The following is a 21,670-nucleotide window of genomic DNA, read 5'->3' on the forward strand; positions in this document are numbered from 1 at the left end:
TAAGTAAAACACATAGCTCAAAAAGATATTTTTAGTAATTTGATGGTAAATCAATTACTTGTATGTATTATACTTTGAACTAACATATTATAAATACATATTTTAAGAAAAATACATCATGAGGCCAGAGCAATAATTACAGTGGGGATAGACTTTACCTTATATGTGGTTCTATCCCCAGTACCCCAGGTGAACCCCCAAGTATGCCAGGAGTTAATTCCTAAGCACAGAGCCAGGAGTAACCCCTGAGCACTGAGTGTGGCCCCAAAACCAAAGAAGGGAAGAAAAAATACATCTATCATAATGTTCAACTAGTTTAGGGGGGAAATCAACTAAAGTTAAATTTTTCATAATTTTCTTAATATAACATTTTAACTTGTTTTAAAGTAAATATTATTATTTCATTAGTAATTACCACATTGTTTTGGTGCACAAATTTATTTACAAAATAGATTGACACTCATCCCTAGCAGAAAGAAGCAATTAGTTGGGTATTATCTAACTTTCAACCAGACCTTCAACTTTTCTAGGTCATAAATTTTTAAGCACTGCACTGTAGCGCTGTTGTCCTATTGTTCATCAATTTGCTCATGGGAGCATGAGTAATGTCTCCATTGTGAGACTTGTTGTTACTGTTTTTGGCATATCGAATACGCCACAAGTAGTTTGCCAGGCTCTGCCATGAAAGTGGGATACTCTTGGTAGCTTGCCAGGCTCGAGGGACAGAGGAATCGAACCCAGGTCGGCCGTGTGCAAGGTAAATGTCCAAAGGGAATGAGAATTATCACTGACATGTGCTACCACCCACAGTGAGCTCAAGTGAACAGAGTGGAAACTCCAAGACAGGGTCCCCTAACTAACTCCACTTTGTAACCAATGTTTAGGACCGTTTCCCCTGGTACTCAGCACTGTTCTAGATACTGGCAAGAGTGGTAAAATAAGCAATTTTCTTAGAAACTAAGTTACAGAGCCACTTAACTCTATAAGAAAAGTATTAATGGAAAACTATTAAACCAATTCAGCAATTGAGCCCTACACTTAAAGAACACTGTGGTTCCCTCAGTTTAGGGAACAGATCTCTGGTTATTGGGGAAGAAAAGAGATGGTGATTGTACCAGATCTGGGAAGCTGCCAAGACTAGAAATGAGGAGAAAAAGGTCAGAGATGCTGGGAAAGGAGAGGAAGGTACGTTTGATCCAGAATGACTCTACCATTGCTGGTTAAATTTCATGCCAAACCTCACTTTCTAGCCACAAGTCCATAACAGACTTCATAGGCTCTTCCACTGCTGCAATGGTTAACTTTTCATACAAAGTTCCTAGTCTAAAGCTGATGCTAGTCTTTCCACACCAGCACTAGGTTTGCACTTTTCAAGAAGAGTGCGATTTAGCATTTACCCTGCATTGAAGCCGTGGTTGGCACCGTGAATGACCTCAATATATTTTCTGACTTAATCTACACAACAGCCCTATGTGTTGGACACCACTGGATAGATCCGGCACCCAGAGCTTGTCCCGGTCCCAAAACTAGTAACTGCTGGAGAACTCGGACACTCTGACCGTCGGCTACAGGCAACAGAGATCTTGAAAATGCTCTGGAAGCATAGGCACGGCTCTTTTCGGCCTAGAAGTTTCTCCTAGCCGTGTCTGGCTCACGGGGGGTCAGGGGATTGCTGCTTTCAGAGCACCTGCGACTTCTCCACCTGCGACCTCTCCTCCTGACCGCCTCCCGCTGACCAGGCCTGACTGTGCCGCCGACCTGCAGGGAGCAGGACGCGGAGACCGGGCGAGGAGCGTCGCGGACAGTCCCCTGCAGTCCTGCCTGCACACGCCGCGCGTCCCCAGGACCTGCGCGCGGACTCGGCCGGCCCGGCGGCTCCGGGGCTCCCGCACCGGCACGTCGGCGGCGGGGCGGCTGGCCGGTGTCCGGCGGCCCGGGGAGGAAGCAGAGGCCGCCTGGGCGGGGCCTGCCACCCCGAGTCCCCGAGCACGTCAGCGCCGCAGGTGCGCGGCGGCCGCGGGGGGCGGGGGGCGGCGGGCGCGTCCCTCCCCGCACACCTCGGGCCGCGCCTGGACGCCGGGGAGGCGGGGCGCGCGCGCTCGGGGACGCGGGGCGGCCGGAGCCGGGCGCGGCGAGGCGATGGCGCTGCGGCGGCGGCTGCTGCTGCTGCTGGTAAGTGCGGCCGCGGGGCTGGGCCGCGACCTGCCCGCCGCTGCGGGGCCCGCTCGGGCGGGGGCCGGGCGGGCTGCGCCGGGGCTTGCCCGGAGCTCGGCGTTCCCGGGCGCGCCCCGGGCGGGGATCGCGCCTCTCCCGGCGGCCCGGGGTGGGGGCCGGGGGGCGGGGGAGCCTGGTCCGGCGGCTTCGCCCACGACCACCCCGCGGGCCGTCGCCCCAGCCCGCTCGGGGGGTCTCCCGGCCGCGTGGGCTCCGGCCGGGGACGCCGGACTGTCGGGCTCCGCTCCCGGCGCGGGTCACAAACCCCATCCGGGCCCCAGGGGGCCTTTCAAATGCGCCCCGCACAGTGTTCGCGGGGGGTGTGTAATGTGCAAGTTATCCCCGTGCAGCCCACCAACATGATTTGCGTGGAAACTTCGAAGGTTTGGTGTTTTTTTTTTTTTAAGCAGTTTCCTTAAAAGTTGGTTCGTTGGAAAAGATCAACTCGAAGTTGGTGAGTCACAGGCTCGTGGGATTGTCACTGGTTGTGCAGAAAGAGAAGGGCGTCAGCCGCTGGGCAACAAAGTTCACCTCGAGACTTCTCTGCCCCGTTTCTGGGCTTCCGTTGGGTTTTGAACGATCTGTTCTCCGTTTCTAAAAAAACTACAGGTCACTGTAACTGTTTTGTTGGGAGGTGACTGAGTTTTAGTGAAGTGACAGTTACCCGGTTAATCAGTTTATCTTCCAGAGACTTGAATACATGAGAGAATAGATATAAAATTATTATGATTTTTTTTAAATGTTAAGTGCATTTCCTCTATTAAAATTCTAACTTCCGAAAGATTCTCCAGTATTGCAATGGGAAAGTGAATATATATAATATATATATAAGATATAGTGTATGTAACTAAATCAGTCGAGAGTCCGGTGATCTTTCAAAAGCATCTTAATTAGGACTTCGGCATACACCAATTTATTTTCATGCCTTTATGTATCCATTTCATTTTACCCAGTCATTGAGGTAATTCTCAGTTCAAGTTCGTTTTGTTAATAAAACATTTCAGAGACAAGTTTGGGTATTGTTTTTTGGACTCGAGTTTAACAGAGCAACTGATTTCTTCGTGAAAAACTTCCTGGTTAAGGAGAATATCAAGCTAACGTAGCACCAGGCTCACTTTAGGGATTACGTGTTAAATTCCTTACATATGAAAATTAAAAAGCAACCTTCGTCCTCAAATGGCATAAAAAGCAAGCCAATTAAAGTTCATTTATAGAAGTAGATTAAATAATATATGCATTTATTACTTTTGTATCTTTAGCAATTTATTACTTTCTTACTTTATTGAACAGTAACTGGGTCTGTAAGATATGCAACTGAAATAGCATAGAATATTTGTACTCTATTTTTGTGCAGTACTTTTTGTGGCACAAATTTGGGCATGTTTACCTTTGATCAAAGAACAGCAAGAAGTTCATACTTGATACTAATGTGTGAAGTTGGATGTGGAATAGTTATAAATAAAAAGCACCTCATCTGACAGAAATTCTTGAGAATATTAAGGGAATATACATTGTAGCAGTTTGTGGGTCACAATTCAGTTGTAGAAAACAGAATTAACTCTGGCTAGAGCATCTGAAGCTGTTTAAAGCACTAAGTGATTTTCTTCAGGCCATTATTCGAAGATATTAGAAGGATTAGGAAAACAGACTTTCAGCTTTTATTACAGGGCCACGCCTGTCATTGGTTGGAGGGACCGCTAGGTGCCCGGAATCAGATACAAGACAAGTGCCTTTAGAACCGAACTTCAGGGTCAGAGAAGTGGTTCGATGGGGCTGAAGCACAAGCTATAGAAAGAATGTTAGGATTTGAGCCCCTTCACCCCACAGTCCTCTGAGCACTGTCAGGACAGACCTCCAGCACAGCACCTTGAGTAACCCCAGAGCACTACCGGGTGTGTCCCGCATGCAAAGAAATCTACACAGCTTCAAATGGTATTTCAACTGTGATGCTGAAAAACTGGGTATCTGCTGCCAAAGAATGAGTTAGGCTCTTTACGCCGTTTACAAAAAATCAATTTACAGAGTTTATCAAAGGCTAGTGGTAAGGCTAGAAAAGTCTTAGATGAGAACACGGGGAGAAAATGTCTTGACATTGAGTTTGGCAGTGATCTTGGATATGGCACCAAGAATCACGAACTACTGAATCGAAATAGATAAATTATACTAAAATTGAAAACAAAGCAGAACCACAGCAATCCAGGAGCTGGTGCCTTTCCTGTGAGCAGAAACTACATTGCCAATGACAGTCTGGACACTATTCCTCTTGCTTCTAACTGGGAGCTAGCAAGCCATGTTTACTAGGATGCACCAATTCCTGTTTCTTCATACCCAGGAATCTAGTGATGAACAGAAAAGTCATAAAAGGTTACTTCAAAAATCCAACTGCATCCACATCTGTGCTTGCCAGCAGGAACTGCAAACATGTTTAATTTTGCTTCCTTTCAAATCCCATAGCTGCAAGGTGGTCCTTAATATGGTCTGGTCTTCCTCTGCAGTTCAGAGAGACACTCTTGAAGGAAGATGTTGGGTGCAGTCACATAGCTAGCACAACTATTTCATCTGTATCAAAAAGAAAAAGAGAGACAATTTTGTGAATATATCCAGGAAAGCTTCCTCTTGATGTCCAAATATTTCAAAGCTAGAATTCAGATAACTTGGGGGCTGGAGATATAGTCCAGCAGGTAGGGTGCTTGCTTTGCATACATACAATTCAGGTTTGATCTCTAGTACCCCATACTATCTCCGTAGCTGCACCAGGAGTCATCCCTGAGCACAGAGCCAGGAATACTAGGATTCGGAATACATTATATCTTCTTTTGAAAGCCACAATTCAACCCACAGCAAGCAGACTCAACTGTCTATAAATTATCAGAAACATTGGAGTTGTTATTCAGTATTCTAATATGTAACTGGGTAACATTTTAGAATAAATCCAACATTAATAAGTATTAAAGCCCATCATCATCATAATAAATTTCAATAGTCATAAAATTTTAAAATCACTGTCATACCGTTGATCGTCAATTTGCTTGAGCAGGTACCAGTAACGTCTCCATTCGTCCTTGCCTTGAGATTTTGCAGCCTCTCTTTACTTGTTCTTCCCAGTGGTGTTGTATTGGAGGCTCTTTCAGGGTAAGGGGAATGAGACCCATCATTGTTACTATATTTAGCATATCGAATACACCATAGAGAGCTTGCCAGGCGTCTGCTGTGCAGGCAGGATGCTCTTGGTACCTTGCCAGGTTTTCTGAGAGAGAGAACTAGGCTACAAAAGGGCGTGTGGCCGAACATGCCGCTGCAAGCTTCCAGGAGTGTTGTTTTATAGTCTCTGGATCTTGGCCATTGATGGGATTACATGGTGCCTGGGGCAGTTCGTGGATGTGGCTGCCAAGCTACTGGAAAATGAGGAGTCTGGGTGGAGGAGGCCCAGTCCCAATCCGAGCAGTCTTGGAGATCTCAGCGCCAGGTCCCGAACACCTGGGTTCCTCTGCCAGTTCCTTCATTTGTGAGGCTTGTCCAAACTTGTGGAGAGGTGCCTTGAGCATGGTTGTGGCTGGGTTCCGGAGGTCTTCAGCTGCCGGGGCTCTGCTTGGGGTGGGGAGGGAAACTCAACCTGCAAGGGGCCCCGGTGAAGACAGCCAGGCACGAGGGACAAGAGACTCTGCCAAAATTTTAAAATATACAATTTTATTTTGTTTGTTTCAGAAAATGGATAGGTGATGGGAAGATGGGAACTCTTAAACAAATTATCCATAACCTTAGGGGAAAGTATAAAAAAAATGTTGATCTAAATTCTCACTGACCATGAAAAGTACATGATTAACAAAATTAATATCACCAAATATGTATTAGCAGAAACCTCCAGTAATTACCACACAGGTATAAGTGAGAATTACTGGAAACTATTGCAAAATAGTTATTCTTGAATAAAGCATATAAGTATATGGAAAATTAATAGAAACATAATTTTACATGCGAAATTATAACAAAAATTTTAAAATTTAATTTGAATTACAAATATTTGAGTTTTGGATCAGTTTGTTTTCCTAAGCACAACTTTTTTTTCTTCCTTTCAATATGCCACAAAATTTAACACCTGATAACATTTTCAAACATAACAGCTCACATCAAATAAGAGATTGTTTTGTTAATTTATCTTAAAGTATCTGGGGCTGAAGTGATAGCATAGCGTGCACTCAGCCAATCTGGGTTTGATCCTTGGCACCCCATATTCCCCCCTGAGCACTGCCAGGAGTCATTCCTGAGAGCAGAGCCAGTAGTAACCCCTGAGCATTGCTGGGTATGAATGCCAAAAAGGCCAAAAAAAAAGTATCAGATTACTTTAACTATCATACCACTTTCATTTCTTTTTAGTTATTAAAAACCTTAAGATGTTTACTATATGCAAAGCTAGGTACTCAGTCTGAAGGAAGATGGAATATATAGTGTGAAGGACTTATACCATCATCTTACAATAAGATGAGAACGAGAAATGCTCCCAAAGAGAAGAACAGTGTAGAAATTATAATTAACCACTGTACCTTTCTATGTATGTACACCCTTTAGTGAACCCCTGCCTGGAGCTAATCAATCTGATAGACATTGGGAGACCATGAAAATGTCAGACATTTTCTGTCACAGTGCTTATGGTTTTGTAAACAGGTAAATGGCTAGTTTTCAAATGGGTAAATGATGGTAAGAAGAGAAGTGATAACAAAATATAAGATACAAAAAAATCTATAGGAACTTAAAAGCTGAGTACCATAGTCAAGATCTGAAAACAATTAAGTTGGTGAGATGAAATGAAAAAAAAAAAGGGAGAGGAATATTCTAGATAGAAGATCTTAAGTAAAGACTTGAAGAGACAATGCCTGGCTCCTTGGGGAAATGAAAGTTCATTGTAACTGAACTGCAGAGTGTAAGGGAGAGGCACGTGTAGAAGGATGGGTCCCATCCTTGATACCTGTGGAAATCACAACATGGTAAATGTTTAGGAAAGTGTTTGAGTCGTTAAAATAAAAAAGATGAACTTTAGTTGAGCTGGTTAAGAATGGGTTGAGAAAGAAGACATAGTAGTTGACTGAGTTCAGTTTTGCTTCATTGTTTAAAAACATGTTCCAAAGTTTGGGATATTGCCATCAAAGACATGAAGAAAAGCCTAAAAAATACAGTAGAGGGTGGATATAGCTGGTAGGAGTACTGGTTTGGGAGCAAGGGCTGTTGAAGAGTGCTAAGGCATGGTTTCACAAAACCAGGACATTGCTGGTCTTCAGTACTCCAAGCTCAGGGGTGCTAAACCTGCAGCATTTTGCAGAACCTTCAAGAACACTTAGAGGCTGGAGAGCTAGTACAATGAATAAAGTGCTTGCCTTGCACGTGGCCAACCTGGGTTTAAATCATGGCACCCTGTGTGGTTCCCCAAGCCTTGCCAGGAGTGATCCCTGAACACTTTGCCAGGAGTAATCCCTGAACACCTCTGGGTGTGACCCAAAACCCTCAAGAAAAGAAAAAAAAGAAAAAAGATTTGGCCACTTGTAGCTCTTTGCTATCAAGAGCCAGTAGAAACCCCACTGAGAAAGGGTAGTAAGTAAATAGATGTTCTAAGTAGAAATTAATGTTCTAAGTAGGAATTAACTTTTCCTCTTTAAAATTTAAATATCTCTCCTAATCAACTAAGCAGTGAGCCATTCAGTCATGGATAAAGTATTATTGAGCACCTAGTCTGTGCCATTTTCATTTTGGTGGAGGAAGAGAGTGGTGGTGGAGGTTGATGGCATACCCAGCGCTGTTCAAGGCTGACTCCTGGCTCTGCACTTACAGATCAGTGCTGTGGGGGGCAGGGGGGTGCTCTGAGAACTATTTATGGTGCTGAGTATAGAGTCTGGGTAAGCCACGTGCATGCCGAGAACCCTACCCACTGTACTATGGGTTCCACCCAACCGTTTTCTAACTCTTACATAAAAACCATCTTTATGAGAATCACTTTCACTGAAAAGTTTCTATCTGATTTATGGGGGAATGAGAGGGTAGATTTGGATGGAGATTACAGATGAGAACCATTCGATTTCCCCCTATTTTAATTTACTCCTATCACTAGTCTTTCAAGTTCCCTGCAATGCAAACTAAAAACATACAAAAATTTAAACGGACCATCACCGCCACTGCTTCCTCTTAGTGCTCCACACTCCTTGGACCCCATGAGTGCTAAGTGAGAAACTGGCCACGATCCATAGCTCAGTCATCATCTTCAAGCATCTCTTCTGTCAAGTATCTCCTTCCTTTGCTTCTGCTCTACTCTGCGGAGGCTCACTTCACCTCTCAGAAGTTGTGGTTCTTCTTCCTTTTTCCAGCCATGCAAGTAAAGGGATTAGCAGATTTGAGAGACAGGTCAGCTTCGCAGAGCTTGGGTGGCCGAGGTGGTGTGGGGGTGGCCGAGGTGGTGTGGGTATGTGATAGGAGACTCTTGCCTATCTTGAATCCAGGGCCTACTCCTTGCATTATATTATTCCTCCCCACTCTGAGGATTTCTCCAGCATCTAATTTCAATATTTCTGCAATCTTATACTCTGGGAATTGCCATCTTTTTGGTACCCTCTCACCCCTTCCCCCATCATCCACATGCAGAACTTTGTCAGACTTGGTGTAACCCTTGGCCAATTCTGTTCTGACAGAGATGGGTCTTATTAATAGACCAGTGCCACCTAACGGTAGGAAATGTGAACTTCTTAGCTTAAATTTTTTAGTGGGAAAGTCTTGTTCTTTATTTTATTTTTAGTGTAATTTTCAAGAATATGGTACAGCAAGATGGTAGAAACAGACCCATGGTTTCTGTCTTTCAAATTATGTAAAAAGAAAAGGCTTGCTTATATTTTTCTTGGTTCCAAAAGCTGTTGTAGCAGTTTTTACAGAAAACACCAATATAAAGTAACAGTATTTTTTAAATGATAAATATTCAGGCTCATTAAAAATTAAACTGGAAGAAAAGGTAATAACCATAGGAAGATACTGATTAAGGTAGTTCTATTATATAATCTGTTGTATAATGTTTTTACTTCTTAAGTGAATTGATGAGACTTAGTAAAGTACTGAACTTACTGATTTAGAATCACTCATTTCACACATTTCTGCAGTGAAGAGCTCTTTAATTGATTTATAAGTTACCCTGGCTCCTTCTCACTTTCCCTTGCTGTTTCGTGATTTTACACAATGGATTTTCAAACATGTGATCTCTGTAACAGCAGCAAGATGAACAGCAGAATGTTTGTTAAAACTACAGGTTCTTGCACCCAATCCCGGACCAGCTGAGTCAGAAACTCTCAGACGGGGCCCAACATCTTTATGATGCCTTGGTATCAAAAGTGGTGAAGCCACTCTGAATCACTTTTATAATACCTATTAGAATATCATTGGGAACAGAAAAAAATTAAATATTAAACAGCACATTTCTGGGCTGGAAATATAGTACAGTGGGTAAGGGGGTTGCCTGGTCTGTGGCCACCCTGGATTCGATACCCGAAATCCCGAATAGTTCCCCAAGCACTACCAGGAGTAATCCCTGAGTGCAGACCAGGAGTAACCCCTGAACATCACAGGTGGGGCCCAAACATTTTTTAAAAATTAAATTAAATTTAAAAAATATAAAAGGCATATTTCTCGTTGTTAGCATGTCTATAATTTTTTTCAAAATAAGTTTTAGGGAACAGGGAAATTGATAGCATATAAAATGACACTGATGTTGACTTCTCTCAGTCTTCCAGTTGTCTATATGAAGGAAAACACAGGAACTGTCCATTATCATTAAAAAGGAAAAAAATCTTGACTTCACATCATGATCTAACAACTAAAATGTAGCACGGGATTATTAGATCAGTTAAGTTCTTTAGGCAGTAAAGGTTTTAAAAATATCTTCTTTGAAGCTAATTTCAGTCTATCTCTAACAAAATCATATGTTGCATGAAGACTAACTCACACTTGTAAAGAATAAGCCAAATAATCAAAATCTAGTTACTGTCAGAGTTGGTATGTAGATAATTTTGCTATCAAAATTTAGAGTCACAGGAAGTTACCAAGTGGAGGATTGAATGGAGGAACTGGAGGAAGAGACACTGGGATATAGTGCACAGTCTGGTGAGCACACTGGTGAGGGGTGGTGCTGGAATGTGTTAAGCATGAAAGTCTACCATTATTAACAATACTGTAAAGCATGCTATCTAAAACCGAGTTGAGGGGCTGGAGTGATAGCACAGTGGGTAGGGCATTTACCTTGCACACGGCCAACCCAGGTTCGATTCCCGACATCCATATGGTCCCCCGGGCACTGCCAGGAGTAATTCTTGAGTGTTGAGCCAGGAGTGACCCCTGAGCATCGCCAGATGTGACCCAAAAAGAAAAAAATATATATATATATATGTATATATATAAAGCAGAGTTGATTTTTTAAATTCAGTTATAACTCAAAAATTAAAGTTTATACTATTTTCTTGTCTATTGAGTTTTAATTAGCAACTATGAAAATAAAGATAATTGTATATTTAAATTAGTTGTTGAATGAGACTGCTAAGAGGTTGTACTCATGCACGGGTCATTTATCAATTGATTTTTCCTAAGTACGTTGTCATGTTTAGTCATAACATTTTACATTTTATAAAGACTCTCTTCATCCACCCCTTTGCCATCCCCTCCACGACCAACACACATAAACAAAAGAAAAGATTATGAGAAAGAGATGGTAGGTGAAATTCAAATATAAATCTGACTACTGAAAACCTAGATAAGTCAGCACACCATGGACATTTGTCTACTCATACTGCTATAGTTCACTGAAACTCCTCAGAATGTTTGTTTCTGCCATTACAGAGGCCAGTCTACCAACTCTTTCTGTTATAAATTGAAAAATCAGTCTGTGTGACAGAAGATAAACAGCTGGAATCCAAGGTCGTTATCTAGTTTCATTTCATTTCATTTCCTTAAGATTTCCCTAATCAGGAGCAGCTTTGTAAAAGGTCTACTTCACAGTGATTAAAAAAAAAAAATCTTAAAAGAAAAAAAAAAAAAAGAAAGAAAGAGTTCAGCCAAAACTGAAATGTTTTAAGAATAGATTGAGGATAAACCAAGGACCCTCAGGGCAGTTTCTAATTTGCCTTCTGTACTCTAAGAATTTGAAAACACACTGCCTGGTTGGAAAAGTAGATAAGAAAGGGAGAGAACACTGGCACTTCTCTCTTTACCTAGAATTAACTGTGAGATTAAGAACAGGCATGAGGTAGGTCAACTGTTTGAGAGAGATCCATTGACCATTGACCGAATGAGCCATTGACCAAACAAGCCAGTGACCACACCACTGTAGTTTTTTATGAGGTTCTTTCTTATTGTTTGGAAATAACCAGTCATTATAATGTCTCAGCCTTCAAATAATATTTTACATTGCTTTGTATCCTTCTGCATCTCATCTATAATAGACTGTCAGTCTGAAATACTAAAGTTTTAGGGATTGTCCTTCATCGAGCATAGAAGAATCAAGATTACTCTCCGCCAACCCAAGAACCTATTGGCCAGGGAGACGGATGACTCATCAGTCCTCCTGAATTCTGCTTCTTATGCTCCTCAAGGTGACTTCAAAACAGGAAATCTTTTCTAAAAGTTTTTACCCTGAGAACAAAGAATGTATTGATTCTATTTGCAGTGATGCTTGGCAAATACCTCCTGCCTCTGCCAAAATAATCTGTTCCTTGCCGATTTCCACAATGCCAATTTTTACAAGATATCTATGATTCAACCTGACAAGTTTCCTTTAAAATTTTTATTTTATTTTACTTTTTATTATTTTTGTTGAGTTACTAGGACCTAGGATGCTGTTAATTATACTTTTCATGCTTTTATCATCATCCCAACACCATACCCAGTAGCAGAATGCCCAACTCCCTCCACCAGTGTCTCGAGAGCCTCTCTCATGTAAGCTCAGTTCTGTAGACAAAAATATCCAAGTAAAAGAGATAGTATAGTAAGTAGAGTGCTTGCCTTGCACTTGGCTGACCTGCATTCAGTTCCTGGTACCCCACATGGCCCCCAAGCACTGCCAAGAATGAGCTCTGAGCACAGAGTCAAGAGTAAGCCCTAGTAAAATGGGGAGGGTGCTTATCTTGCATGTAGCTGATCCAGGTTTTATTCCCAGCATCGTATATGATTCTCTGAGCACCTCCAGGACTAATTCCTGAGTGCAGAGCAAGGAGTGGTCCCAAGCATCTCCAAGTGTGACCCCAAAACAGAAAAGAGTAAGCCTATGAACCGCCGGATATGACCCAAATTCCTCTACCCCACAAAAAAAAAAACACCACCTCTCCATTTCCAATGAATTTGGGCGTTTGTTGTTCCCTACTATATTTCTTTATAACCCATATATGACTTTTTTTTTTAATTTTGGGCCCAGTGATATAGTACAGGATTTTAGGCACTTGCCTTGTACATGGCCAACCTAGTTCTTGCACCACATATGGTAACCTGAGCACTGCCCTCCCCAAAACATTTGCTAAATTGGATGTCTGAAAGTATTAATTTGCTTCACCTAAAATCCTAATTCTTTGAATATAGATTAGGTTTTATTCCTCTTCCATTTTGAAGACAATAGTTTTCTTCTTATTTTATTTATTTGTTTATTTTTATTAAATCTGTGAGATTCCATCAAAAACTAGAAAGTGAGCTTCCATATGACCCCACAATACTACTTCTGGGAATATATCCCAAGGGTGCAAAAAAAGCACAGTAGAAATGACATCTCCACCTGTATATTCATTGCAGCACTGTTCACAGTTGCCAGAATCTGGAAACAACCCAAGTGCAGTAGAACAGGTGACTGGTTAAAGAAACTTTAGTACATCTATACAATGGAATACTCTACAGCTGTTAGGAGAGATGAAGTCATGAAATTTGCTTATAAGTGGATGGACATGGAAAGTATCATGCTAAGTGAAATGAATCGGAAAGAGAGAGAGACAGACATAGAAGGACTGCACTCATTTGTGGAATATAAAGTGACATAATATGAGACTGACACCAAGAACAGTAGAAACAAGGGCCAAAAATATTGCCCCATAGTTAGAAGTCTGTCTTATGAGCTGGGGGAGAATCACACGAATCACGAAATCCCATTGATTGTCGATTTCTCGAGCGGGCTCGGTAACCTCTTCATTTGTCCTATCCCTGAGATTTTAGAAGCTTCTCTCCACTCGGCCTTCCCAACAATGCCGCATTGGAGGCTCTTTCAGGGTCAGGGGAATGAGATCCAGCTTGTTACTGGCTATAGCATATGAATACACCATGGGAAGCTTGCAAGGCTGTCCCATGTGGGCAGGAAACTCAGTAGTTTGCTAGTTTCTCCCAGAGGGAGAAGTAGGTTATAAGATATAAGCAGCCGCACGCTTCTGGGAGCTTGCTTTTAAGTCTCTGGATGTTGGCCATTGATCGGATTACACACACTTGGGTTCCTCTGTTGGTACCTTCGTGCATGAGGCTTGTCCAAACGTGTGGAGAGGGGCCTTGAGCATGGCTGTGGCTAGGTTCCGATGGTCTTCGGTCACCGGGAGCTCTGCTCGGGGCTGGGAGGGAAACTGGAGCCCATCCCCTCCGAGGGGCCCTGGGGAAGACAGCCAGGCATGCGGGCAAGAGATTCTCTGCTGGGGGAGAGCTGGGGGAGAAGGCAGCTGAAATAGAGAAGGGATTACTAAGACAATTATGGTTGGAGGAATCTTTCAGGATGGGAGATGTGTGCTGTAAGTAGATAAAGGACCAAATGTGATAACCTCTCAGTATCTGTATGCAAATCATTATGCCCAAAAGTACAGAGAGAATATGGGAGAAATTGTCTGCCATGGAGGTGGAAGGTTGTAGCTAGAAAAGGAGAGTATATATTGGTAGTGGAGAATGTGCATTGGTGGAGGGATGGGTGTTTGATCATTGTATGATCGAAACTCAAACATTAAAGCTTTGTAACTGTATCTCACAGTGATTCAATAAAAATAAATAAATAAATCACTGTGAAATAGTTACAAATTTCCTTCCTGTTTGAGTTTCAGTCATACAATGATCAAACACCCAACCCTTCACAAGTGCACCTCTTCAAGGAACAATGTCCCCACTATCCCCCCATCCCACCCTTTCCCCTGCCTCTATGGCAGACAGTCTCCCCCATACTCTCTTTCATATGCTTGTTATAAATAGCATAAGATGTCAAGTGGCCACAAGAGCAGCCACATGCTCCTGAAATTCTAAAATTTTAGATAATTAGGGTCTGGGGAAATCTCTGCAGCAAGCTGCTTAATTCAGAGATTCTTTTGTGTGTCTCTGGAGCATGGCCATTAAGGAGCTTAAGTAGCAGACTGAGGCAGTTTGTGGGCATGACTTCCAGGGTCCCATGGAGACGGGGATAGGATGGGAGGACTAGCCCATCCCCTTTCCCTTGAGGACTGGAATTTGCAGTCTCTGAACCCACATACCTGCACTTCTCATTGGATTCTGGAAGTTGGCAGCCATAGGAGTTTTTAGGGGGCAGGTGAAGGAATTACTCCTGTCCCCATCTCAGGCACCCCCGTGAAGTCGGCGTGGCTTAAAGTCTGGAGGCATCTCTGCAGCGAGCTACTCAGCTTGGAGATTCTTTTGTGTATCTCTGGATCATCGCCAGTTAAGGAGCTTAAGTAGCAGCTTGAAGCCGTTAGACACAATATTTTTCTATCATCAGGTTCTTTGTGAGAGAAAAAATATTACAGATTTCATAGTTGGGAGAAACTATAGTGGTCATCTTCTGCAACCATTCTTCCAATGCTGAAAACCCTTCCCCAAACATACAGAACTGGAAATGTCCAAAGCAAAGTGGAAAGGAGTGGAGATTGGAATAAATATTTCACGTGTAGTGTCCACAGTAGGCTACTGATTTGGAAATTTACATAATTTCTGTAATTATGTAAAAAAAATAACTGGAGCGATAGCACACCTGGTAGGGCGTTGCCTTGCATGCGGCCGACCCGGGTTCAATTCCTCCATCCTTCTTGAAGAGCCCAACAAGCTACCGAGAGTATCCGGCCCCGCACAGCAGAGCCTGGCAAGCTACCCGTGGCGTATTCGATATGCCAAAAACAGTAACAAGAAGTCTCACAATGGAGACATTACTGGTGCCCGCTCCAGCAAATCAATGAACACTGGAATGACAGGGCTAAATTCACAGTGACAGTGCTACATAATTTCATGATCTTTGAAACATTTATGACCTTCTTGACCGTTCTGAGAGAAATAAGGCCTAAATCAGAATTTCTCAACCTTAGCACTTAGTCATTTGGAAGTTGTGCCCACAGTTGTTGAGGAGGTTAGAGTGCAAATCTAAAATGTGTGTCATTGTCAGGTCGGAGTACAGTGGGTAGGGAATTTGCCTTACATGCAGCCAACCCAGGTTCAATCCCCGGCATACCATATGGTTGCCCAAGCACCACCAGGAATAATTCCTGAGTGCAGAGCCAGGAGTAACCCCAGAGCAATGCTGGGTGTCACCCCAAAAAGACAAAAAAAAAGTGACAGAACATTCTCAGTGGGTAGAGCACTTGTCTTCCATGTGTGAGGCCCTGGGTTAGTCCCCTCAGCTTCACCAAAATATATAATAAAATTTTAAAAATAAAAAAATGTTTTTCATTGTAACGTGAAGATAACAATCTAGGTAAAATTGCATAATCATAAAGTTGACAATTAATGAACTATACAAATAACAAATTTTGTTTTCCAGATCTACTTTACCTTTGGCAATGGACTTCATTTAGAGGTAAGGAACTAAGGAGATTATTCCATCGTTGGGACTCAGACTTAATCTCATAGAAACAATTTGTATTTTATCAGATTAAAAGCATGTGCTGTCACAGACCTAGCCATTCCCATTCAGTCAAGGACACAAGGACATATATCCAGTGTTTTTCATAGAAGCATCAAATAGAAGAATAGTAAAATAATTCATGCAACACGGAAAAACATCTGTAATTACCAAATAATCAAGAGACAGAATGAGACTATAATTCCATTTTTATAGGGAACAAAACCCTTTTTATATGTGGAGTTGTGGAGTCATAAGAAACTATTACAAAAGGTATCATATGTTACTGCTAACAGTGAAATAGGAGTGAAAAATAAAAATCTTTATATTATATATTATGAAAACATTTTAATATTTTTACACAATTTAAGCTATAGAAAAATGCAACTAAAAACAAAAGAATCAGTGGCCTATAAGTATTTTTAAATAAATGAATGTTACATATGTCAAAATAATGAGAGGGACAGAGAGAGAATACAGAGGGTTGGGTGCTTGCCTTGCACATGTTGACATAGGTTCAATTCCCTTCTTTACCCCAAATGGTCCCCTGAGCCCAGCCAGGAGTAAGCCCTGAGCACTACTGGGTTTGACCCAAAATCTGCTCACCACCCTCCCCACACACAAATTGAATAAAATGTTAATCTAGTATAATTCTCAAATCTTAAAGTATTAGGTCACTTGTATTGAAATGTTCCTTATTTGAACCTAAGTAACAATTTACAAAAGAGTTCAATATTTTAAAATGTTTGTTAATTTTTTATTACTATAACTTTACTGATTAAGAATAAAATTTAATTTTAACTAAAAATAGTTCCCACTTATACATCCAAAAATAAAAGATGGGCAGTTTAATCCTTTACCCTGGTAGTTTCACAAGTTTTAGTCAAATTCAACAAATTTAAACAGATTGATAATATTTAGCTTAAAACATTTAAAAATCAGATCACAGAGGTAGGACAGTGGATTGGGCGTTTGCCTTGCACATGGCTTAGCCAACTTCAATCCCCCACACCCGAGTGATCCCTGAGTGCAGAGCCAGGAGTAACGCCTCAGAAATGACCCCCCCCAAAAAAAAATTTAAGAATACAAATTTGTACTATAACAAAAATTAATCCATAACAAAAATTAAATTTTATTCTTAATCAGTAAAGTTATAGGCATGACAACTTGTCAAACCTTTTTAAATCTTGATTCTAGGAATACTTTGTTTAGTGACTAAAAAAACAAAATACTGCCAACTTTAGTGTATTGACTCAATCTCTTGATGTTTTGTGAGTTTTCTACCATGTAGACATTTCCTTTTTGAAGACAGAAGCCCATCTGCGGCTTGAGATGGGAACATCCCAGATTTGGTGGTGGAAGGTGGAATGGTGATGGGATTGGTGTTTGAATGTTGAATGTAATCAAATATTGTGAACTACCTTATATAATAATAAAAAAATTTTAAAGAAAGAAAGAAGCCCACCATGTTAGAGTACATGCTTGCATTGGAGAGACCCAGTTCAGTTCCCACGACCACCTGACCTACAGCTCTGCCAATTTTAGCAGAAAGCCCTGAGCACAGAGCAGGAAGGAACCCCGAGCACTACCATATGCGACCCCTAACAAATCTTCTAAGAAATATGAAAGTTATATCAAAATTTTGCATGACTTTCTACATTTCTTGTACGTGACAATGCCATCCTGAATTTTTTTAGGATACATTATAATTGGGCAATGTTTTATTATTGTAGATCTTGAATAAGGAAAATGAAAACCAGCCGCTTCCTAAACAGACTCACTTGATACGGCAAAAGCGTGCCTGGATCACAGCTGTTGTGAACCTTCGAGAGGGAGAGGACCTGTCCAAAAAGAACCCAATCGCCAAGGTACTGTCCAGAGAGCGGGAAACAAATGAGCATCACTGAAATACAGTGTGAGGCCACTTTTAAAATTATAGACAATTAATATTCTTAGCCTTTAAATATTTCAGATGTGTATGAAAATCAGCCAAACTTAATTTTTAACAGAACACCAATATGAAGATCTTTCATTTTGCCACATCACTGGCAAAAATTGGGGCACTTGGGGCTAGAGCGATAGTTCAGTGGGTAGGGGACTTACTTGCACATGGCTGACCCGGGTTTGACCCCCAGTACATATGGCCCCTGCCCTATTAGGAGTGATCCCTGAGCATGGAGCCAGGAGTAAAACTGCTGTGGGCCCTCTCCCCCAAAGTAGGGGGATTTTGACTTTATGAATGTGGTAAGGTACTAGTTGACTTTTTGTTTAATGAAGTGTTCAGATAACTCAGAGGATGGAGGAAAAATTCTTTGTCCAGCTAGATTCTCTGGACAGAACACCATAAACTGACAAAAGATAGAATAGCAAAAAACAAATAGACATTGTCAATGTGTATTGTACGTATATCACATGGGAATAGCTCAAATGTTTAGTTAGAAGTTGAGTTTATATAACGTCTTTGCAAAAAAAAACAGTAAATTTTTTGAGAAGTAACAAGACAAAAGAAAAAGATTCTTGGGCTGGAGCGATAGCACAGCGGGTAGGGCATTTGCCTTGCAGGTGGCCAACCCTGGTTCGAATCCCAGCATCCCATATGGTCCCCTGAGCACCGCCAGGGGAGATTCCTGAGTGCATGAGCCAGGAGTGACCCCTGTGCATCGCTGGGTGTGACCCAAAAAGCAAAAAAAAAAGAAAAAGAAAAAGAAAAAGATTCTGAGTACTTGATGCAGCAATTGTGCAAAGATAAATATCTGGAGAAACTGTACTTGGAAAAAACACTAACAGTAAAGTTTCTTGTGTAGAATTCTCTAGTGCTTTCTCTAGGCAGGAAAGGATTTAACATTTCCTCCGTGATTAACTTCTGCCCTCCCTAGTAGGGATCAAAAGAGGAAGGAGATCTTTACAAATGTATGGCTTGCCCTTTTGCAAATCTCACCCTTCCCCTTAACTCCCCTTCAGTTCTCCCTACTCTTACCACCAACAGTCCTACCCACCAGTATTGCAGTATTTGACATCATACCTCTGTTCAAGCAGCACCTTCTAATAGAATTCCCTTCTCCATCTCACCACTTCTTTTCCTCTCCTTATTCCATTTCGGGTAGGGCGTTTGCTTTGCACACGGCCAACCCGGGTTCGATTCCTCCGTCCCTCTCGGAGAGCCTAGCAAGCTACCAAGAGTATCCCACCCACAGAGCAGAGCCTGGCAAGCTACCTGTGTTGTATTCAATATGCCAAAAGCAGTAACAAGTTTCACAATGGCGACATTACTGGTGCCCTCTCGAGCAAATCGATGAGCAACGAGATGACAGTGATACAGTGATATTCCATTTCAACTCAAGTTACTCCGCATTCTACTGCAGGACATAGACACTATTTGGAAGTTGTCTGCATGTTGAAGCTCCCTTGGTAGATACTAAGTTCTTTAAGGGCAGGGTTCACAGTCTCCAAAGGGAATTCTCAGTTAAAAGTATGTGCATAGGCATTGCTAAAGCATGCAACATTGGCACTCTCAGTGACCATTGTACCCATGACCATCTTGCATGACCAAGTTTAGGTATGTAGATGATGCAATCAAACAGCTGTTTATGTTTAATTAAATTTAATTACATATTTCAGGTACATTTAAATAAATAAATATCGCCCACAGAATGTTGTGTTTTAACCTTAAAAAAGAATATGTGAGTAGGGACTGGAGCCATAAAACTGCACTTGCACTTTTTTTTTTTTTTTGCGATACTGCACATGCAGTTGCACTTGCACTTGCACGTTTGCCATGCACTTGGATCAGGTCCACCCAGGTTCCAACCCCAGCATCCCATATGGTCGCCCAAGCACCACCAGAAATAATTCCTTAGTACAGAGCCAGGAGTAATCTTTGAGCATCACCAGGTGTGGGTCCAAAAACAGAAAAAAAAATACATAAAAATTATAGAGTTTAACTCATTGAGGCATTCCTCCATTATTTTTCTGCTAGATACACTCTGATTTAGAAGAAAGCGGAGTGAAAGTTACATACAAATACACTGGAGATGGGATTACAGAACCACCATATGGTACATTCATCTTTAATAAGGACACTGGAGATCTGAGTGTCACCAGGATTCTCGACAGAGAGGAAACACCATATTTTCGGGTAAGGATGATTTTACATGTTTGAATTTGTACTTTTTCCTTAGGAATAGTTATAATCTGTTCTATTACTCTACTGATATTCAGGAAATTACCTTAGCATAAGTCAAACCTCACGTTATCATTGTCATGATTTCAGATACTTGGTTATGCTTTGGATGAAAAAGGAAACAATGTGGAGAAACGACCAGTGGAACTTCGCATTAAAGTCCTTGACATCAATGATAATGAGCCCGTATTCACACAGAACTTATTTGTGGGGTCTGTCGAAGAGCTGAGTGCTGCACGTGAGTCTAGTCTTTCTGCGAATGAATACCCAAGGTCATTTTATCATTGCACCAAACACTAAATCTTTTATTTTAATGGAGACAGGAAAACTAGTACGAAATCTAGTGCTCTGGGTTTTTGCAAAGGGACTGAAGTGATAGTATAGTGAATTGGGCATTTGCCTTGCATTTGGATGAGGACAACCTGCATTTGAATGCCAGCATCCCATACGGTCTCCCGAGCACTACCAGAGACAGGAGCAGCCCTTGAGCACCTCCAGGTGTGGGCCAGAAGTCTTTAAATGAACTGTATTATATGTCACTGTCACTCTCACTGTCGTATATACATATATATATACATGTACATATATATATGTGTGTGTGTGTATATATATATATATATATATATATATATATCTCACGGCAGAGCCTGGCAAGCTACCCATGATGACATATTTAATATGCCAAAAACAGTAACAACAACGTGCTCTTTGTTCCTGGAGTGAGCAGATACCATTCGGCTACACTAGCACGTGACAGAGACAATGAAGATGTTACTGGCACTCGCTCAAACAAATCGATCAATGGGATGACAGTGATACAGTAATATATGTATACACACACACACATATTTACTCTGTGTGGTTCCAAAACCTTTACAAAACAACTTTTTTCCCCCTGAGAACATATAATAGATTATGTGACATGTTAGGTCTCCTAATAACCACTCAACAGTATAGCAGCGAAGTAGCCACAGGTATGATGAAAGAAATAAGTGTGACAGTGCTCAGTGAAACTTACATTACAGGCAGAGTTGGCTGGTTGACTTTGGCCCGCTCAAGTACTGTGCAAACCCTTAACATATTGTTTCTGTTAGCTGGCTTATTGATACCATTGTTCCGAGCAGTGCTCTCTATAAAGACTTGCAGGAGAGATTTCTATTTAAGTAGAATATAAGAGGAGCTGTCTTTCTTCTGATTTTTTCATTTGGGAGCCAAAACTTGTGGTGCTGAGAGGCTCATCCTGGTTCAGTGCTTTGCGGTCACTCCCCCGGTGCTTTAGAAACCATGTACCACCAGGATTGAACTGGACTCCTTCATGCAAAGCATGCACTCCAGACCTTTGAGCTGTTCCCCATATTTTATGCATTATATGTTTCAAGTGTGCACCATTAAAAATGAGCATGAATACATAATACATTAAGTTGACCACTGAA

General features: G+C 41.6%; 1 protein-coding gene across 1 annotated transcript in view; it reads left to right on the forward strand.

Annotated features, from left to right (window-relative positions):
• Window positions 1-8,566: 8,566 nt before the first annotated feature.
• Window positions 8,567-21,670, forward strand: part of DSG2 (desmoglein 2) — a 33,926-nt gene continuing 20,822 nt past the window's right edge. Inside the window, exons 1-5 of the mRNA XM_004606126.2 lie at window positions 8,567-8,659; window positions 15,977-16,012; window positions 17,791-17,925; window positions 20,034-20,192; window positions 20,328-20,475. Of these exons, the coding sequence (XP_004606183.2) occupies window positions 8,567-8,659; window positions 15,977-16,012; window positions 17,791-17,925; window positions 20,034-20,192; window positions 20,328-20,475 (571 nt within the window). The remainder of the gene's footprint in view (window positions 8,660-15,976; window positions 16,013-17,790; window positions 17,926-20,033; window positions 20,193-20,327; window positions 20,476-21,670) is intronic.

This window comes from Sorex araneus, chromosome 2, assembly GCF_027595985.1.
Source record: "Sorex araneus isolate mSorAra2 chromosome 2, mSorAra2.pri, whole genome shotgun sequence".
Taxonomy (NCBI): Eukaryota; Metazoa; Chordata; class Mammalia; order Eulipotyphla; family Soricidae; genus Sorex; species Sorex araneus.